The 5889-nt window shown below is 43.0% G+C and overlaps 1 protein-coding gene across 1 annotated transcript in view; it reads left to right on the plus strand.

The window, feature by feature from the left end:
• LOC142627506 (uncharacterized) overlaps positions 1-1146 on the plus strand; it is a 57175-nt gene extending 56029 nt beyond the window's left edge. The window contains exons 8-9 of the mRNA XM_075801389.1: positions 51-359; positions 1126-1146. Of these exons, the coding sequence (XP_075657504.1) occupies positions 51-359; positions 1126-1146 (330 nt within the window). The remainder of the gene's footprint in view (positions 1-50; positions 360-1125) is intronic.
• Positions 1147-5889: the final 4743 nt, after the last annotated feature.

Consider the following 5889-nt stretch of genomic DNA (forward strand, 5'->3'; position numbering starts at 1 on the left):
AAGCTTTAGAACGAGTTTCTATAGGTAAGGATAAAGAGAAGTATTTTTAGGTTGGCGCTCAGCTGCCTCCTCAGGAGAAGGAGGAATTGATGAAGTTTCTTAAGGGAAACCTTGATGTTTTTGCTTGGAATACTTATGAGGCCCCTAGGGTCGATCTGAGCTTCATTTGTCATCATTTGAATGTCAACCCCATTGTGGTACCAAGGAAACAACCACCTCGGCGATCATCTAAGGAACATTCTGAAGCTGTCAAAGAAGAAGTAATTAAGCTCAAGCAGGCAGGAGCTATTGAAGATGTATTTTATCCTGATTGGTTGGCTAATACGGTGGTGGGTAAGAAGAAGAATGGCAAGTGGCAGGTATGTGTAGACTTTACTGATTTGAATAAAGCGTGTCCCAAAGAGCCTTTCCCTATGTCTCCCATTGATCAGTTGGTGGATACCACGGCTGGGCATCCTCGAATGAGTTTTCTAGATACTTTTCAAGGTTATCACCAAATACCTTTGGCTTTGGATGATTAAGAGAAAACAACATTCATTATTCCTACAAGAAACTATCATTATAAGGTAATACCTTTTGGTTTGAAGAATGCAGGGGCTACCTACCAAAGGATGATGATCAGGATGTTCAAATCGCAGTTGGGAAAAAGCATTGAAGTTTATGTGGATGACATGGTGGTAAAGAGTAAGGTGGTGTCCGAGCATGTTGGGAATCTTGAAAACGTCTTCAAGACACTAAGGAAATATAAGTTGCGCCTAAATACTTCCAAATGCTCTTTTGGCGTGGGATCCGATAAATTTCTGGGCTTTATGGTTACACATCATGGAATCGAAGTTAATCTCAAGTTAAGGAAATTAATAGCTTGCAGCCACCTCGTAATCCTAAGGAAGTTCAGAGATTGATAGGAATGATAGCTGCCTTAAATCGATTTATTTCTCAGTCTGCAGACAGATGTAGGCTTTTCTTCTAGTTACTAGATAAATGGAAGGGATTTGAATGGACTAAGGAGTGTGCTTTGGCTTTTCAACAGTTTAAAGAATATCTTTCTCGGCCACCTATTATGTCTAGGCCCGAGGTAGATGAGGTATTGTTTGCTTATATCGCTGTGGTTTCCCATGCTGTCAGGTTGGTACTAATAAGGGTTGACAACAGTGTTCAGAGACCGGTCTATTATGTAAGTAAGTCATTGCATGAAGCTGAGATCTGCTACTTACCGCTAGAAAAAGCCATTTGGGCAGTGGTGCATGCCACGCGAAAGCTTCCCTATTACTTCCAGTCTCACATAGTTGTGGTTTTAACCCAACTCCCGCTCAGGTCTTTACTTCGGAGTGTTGATTATACGGGAAGGTTTACCAAGTGGGGAACAATTCTGGGGGTTTTTAATATTAAGTATATGCCACGCACCTCTGTGAAATGCTAGGTCCTTGTCGACTTAGTGGCCGAGTTTGCTGAACCATCATTAGAAGAAAATATGAAGAAATCGGACATGGATGAAAAATCATTTGGCATGATCTCCCTGAAGAAATCTCTATCGTGGAAGGTATATGTGGATGGTGCAGCAAATCAAAGAGGATCAGGAGTGGGGCTGGTTATAATATCTTTTGAAAAGATCGTCATTGAGAAATCTTTGAGAATGGGTTTCTCAGCCATAAATAATGAAGCCGAGTATGAAGCTCTCTTGGTAGGAATGATCATAGTTCAAAAGATGGGAGGGAAAGTTGTGGAGATGTTTTCGGATTCAAGATTGGTTGTAGGTTAGGTGGAAGGAGAGCTAAAAGTCAGAGATCTGAGGATGCAGGAGTATTTAAATCAAGTTAGGCGTTTGTGATCAAATTTTGAATCTTTTACCTTAGGGCAAATATCCAGGAACAGGAATACTCATGCTGACTCTCTAGCCACCCTGGCAACGTCCTCGGCACAGATTTTGCCTCGGGTTATTTTAGTGGAGGATTTGTGTATGCCTACTAAGATGAATATAGATATAGTCTGTGTTCATCAGATCAAAGTGGGACCTAGTTGGATGGACCCCGTTGTGCTGTATCTTAAGGAGAATATCTTACCTGCGGAAAAATCTGAAGCTGACAAGGTACGTAGGAAGGCTCCTCGGTTTTGGCTGTCTGAGGATCAAAAGTTATACAAGCGCTCTTTTTCAGGACCATATCTGCTATATATACACCCTGAAGCAACAGAGCTACTTCTAGAAGAATTGCATGAGGGGATATGTGGAAGTCATACAGGGGAAAGATCCTTGTCTCACAAAGCCCTTACCTAAGGATATTGGTGGCCTAATATGCAGAAAGAAGCACTAGATTATGTAAAGAAGTGTGATCAATGTCAGAGGTTTGCTCCCAACATTCATCAACCAGGGGGAGTCCTCAATCCTCTATCCAGTCCTTAGTCTTTTGCTCAATGGGGCTTGAATATTGTAGGACTCTTCCCCAAGACAGTAGGGAATAAGAGATTTCTGCTGGTCGACACGGATTACTTCACTAAATGGGTTGAGGCTGAGCCACTATCAAATATTAGGGATCTGGACGTGAGAAGATTTGTTTGGAAAAATATTGTCACCCGGTTCGAAATTCCTCATGATATTATCTCAGATAATGGCGTTCAATTTGGTAGTAAAGCCTTTAGAAGATATTGCTGTAATCTTGGTATTACAAACAGAATTTCCACTCCAGCTTATCTGTAAGGGAATGGACAGGCTGAGGCTGTTAACAAGGTAATAGTTAATGAGTTTAAGAAGAGGTTGGATGATACTAAGGGGAGATGGGTGGAAAAGCTGCCACATGTCCTTTAGACCTATAAGAGAGACTCATTTTTCAGTGACTTATTGGGCCGAGGCAGTAATTCCTCTTGAAACAGGTTTCCTAACACTAAGGACAAGTTCTTTTAGTCTGAGCAACAATGATGGCTTGTTCGAGAAGAGTTTGTATTTTGTTGAAGAACGAAGGGAAAATGCTATGGTTCAACTAGCATACTATCAACACTAGCTTAAACATGGTTATGACTCGAACGTGAAGTTAAGACCATTGGCGCCAGGGGAATTGGTGTTAAGAAAAGTTCTAGATACTGCGAAAAATCTAGCTTGGGGAAAACTAGGGCCAAACTGGGAAGGGCCATATCGCATCACCTCAGTAGCTGGGATAAAGGCTTATTATCTTGAAGATCTAGACGAAAATGTTGTACCACATCCCTGGAATGTAAATAACCTACGAAGGTATTATTATTAATGAAAGATTTTCCAGTTCTATATAACCTATTACTTTATGCGTTACATTTGCTATTTCTTTAAGAATCAAATAGAACCTTGGCTATGCTTGGCTCCTCCACATACCTTAGGAAAATTGATATTTTCTATTATTTCTAAGTGTCAAAAAGAACCTTGACTATGCCTGGCTCCTCGGACCACATACCTTGGGGAAATTGATATCTTTCAACATATTTCTAAGTGTTTAGTTCCTCGGACTACCTACTTTGGGTAAATTAACACTTCAAGTTATTTCTCTAAATGTGGAAGTTCGTATTGATTGTGATCTACCCCTTTGATCGCATGTATTGGGGACTCTTACAATAGTGATCTGGATAATTGGAACTCCATGATTATCACTTAAAGCATTTGTAATGATTACTCTGTTGTGATATATAGATTTTAAAATTGCAAGGGTGATTTATTAATATTGTTGACTTAGTAACTCTCGAATCTGTTGAATAGATAGGAAAGTATTATTTGTGATTTATTAATATCATGAACAAAGAACTTGTAATTTTCATTTACTTAACTCTCGGTAAGAGACAGTTATGCTTACAAAAACATGATTACATAGTGGCAAAATGCCATCATCAAGGAAAAGATATAAAGAGAGAAAATTACAAAATGAGTAAAATCCTAGAACCTAAGCTTTGGCTGTAGGAGCAGGGTCCTCTTTGGCTGGAGGGGAATGGTCTTCTTTGGATTTGGCCTCTACCTCCTTCACTCTGGCCGCATCATCTTTGTCTTTAGCAGCATCCTTGGCCGTTGCAGCATCCTTGGCCTTGTCTTCGTCCTTGGCCTTAGCAGCATCTTTAGTCTCGAAGGGGGGCTTGGCCTCCTTGCCCTTACCTTTGTCCTTTCCAACCTCGCCTTTTTAGCCTTTATCACCAGTTTGGGTGGATCCTTTGGAAGCTTCAAGGGGCGAAGGAAGGCCCTACGCAGTAAGGGGCTGCCTAGAAGATTCTGGAGTAGTGGCAAGGGAAGGTGTGGGGGCAGTTAGGATTTCGCGAATGTCAAGATGAAAGTACACTTTCCTAGGTTACCTCCACTCCGAGGAAGCAGAGACCCCTGCAAGGTCAAGGGCTTTCTCCCAAGTTTCCTTACAGTAATCCCTACACACCTCGGCTAGCTCCTCAACTAACCAGATCTCAGTTTCTTCTATTCCGTAGTTGTAGGCTGCTTGTTTTTCGACCTCCGCAGCTTCCTCAGCCTCCTGAGCAGAGGCTTTGGCTTTCTCCAATTCTGCCTTGAGCTCCAGAACCAGTTGCTGCTGCGTGGCCAGGTTAATTTCCTTCAGATGAAGCTGTTTGCATTGGTCCTCAGCTTGGGTCTCTACACTCCTACACGCCCTCTCCTCAGCGATCAATTTGTCGGCCAACTCCTGTTTCTCCTATTTCACAACATCTAGGGTTTTAATGGCTTGGGCGTGGAGTTGGACCTCAGCCTGGGTTTTCTTTCGAGCATCTTTGACCCACTCCTCAGCCATATAAACTTCCTAGATAACCTGCATAGAAATGTCAGGGGAATCAGCAAAGGAGAAACAGAGAGCGAGTAAGGGAATAAAAGATTAAAAGGAGGCCTTAAAATTTATCTAACATAAACGATTGCAAAACTTACCATGCCAAGATCTCTCTTCAACAACATGAAGAGGTCTTGCGGCCTCACATTCTTCAGAGCATCCATGTCTCTTGGCAAGAGAATGGGTTGCTCCAAGGCCTCAGTAAGGTAGGCCGCATGCCCCCTATGAAATTATCTAATGGAAGCATCCCATGGGATGGTGGTGCCATCTAACTCCAGTGGAGGAGCCCAAGCGCGTTGCTGGAGTGCCTCAGTTGTGGTCGGATCCTCCCTGTGGTCCGCGGGGGCGACCCACTTATCTTTTGCCATTTTTAGCTGCTTAGCCCCTTTTGGAGGGACCACCTCTCCCTCCTCCAGTTCCTGCTCCTTCCTCTTCTTCTACAAGTTATCCATGGGGAGCAGGCTGGTTGTGGTTATGGGAGGGGGAAGGTTAGGTGGAAGGGTAGGCAAAAGTTGGGTTTTTGGGGCTTCTTTGGATGAGGACCATTTTTGCTTAGCAGCCATTATATCCTTCAAACCCTTCCTTGTATTCAAAGCCATTGATTCTTTCTCGGCCTCGCTATCTACCTCGGCGATTATTAAAGGAGGAAAAAGGGTTGTTGATCTATCGAGTTCACTCTTGGAGTCTAAGAGGTCAATTAGATTGATTCGCTCCTCTTCTTCTTTCTCGAGTTGGAATTGGTCTATTTCTTCCTCGAGAGACAAGCTTGAGGAGGTAGATTCCTCCCTGGAAGCTACTACTTCAGGATGTACAAGAGGCGGGATTGCTGCTATTAGGCGTGCAAGAAGGAGGGGAGAAGGTTCGTTGGGCAGATCTTGTGAGGCAAGAAATCCTGCTATAGAGACGTCTATTCTTCGGCGCTGCAGTCACTCGCTGTGATTGTGTTGCCTATGTCTTGAAAGATGGTCGATAGTGGTTCAAAGCCCAAGATGAGATGGATTGCCCTCAGCTGGCCGTCTTCACTCACAAACACCTCGGACCTTAAAACTTTGTTGAGGTCTTTGACGTTGGTTAGGCTTAAGCGGGGCGCTACGTGTTGCTTGTCTACAAAAACATC

This window comes from Castanea sativa, chromosome 1, assembly GCF_040712315.1.
Source record: "Castanea sativa cultivar Marrone di Chiusa Pesio chromosome 1, ASM4071231v1".
NCBI lineage: Eukaryota > Viridiplantae > Streptophyta > Magnoliopsida > Fagales > Fagaceae > Castanea > Castanea sativa.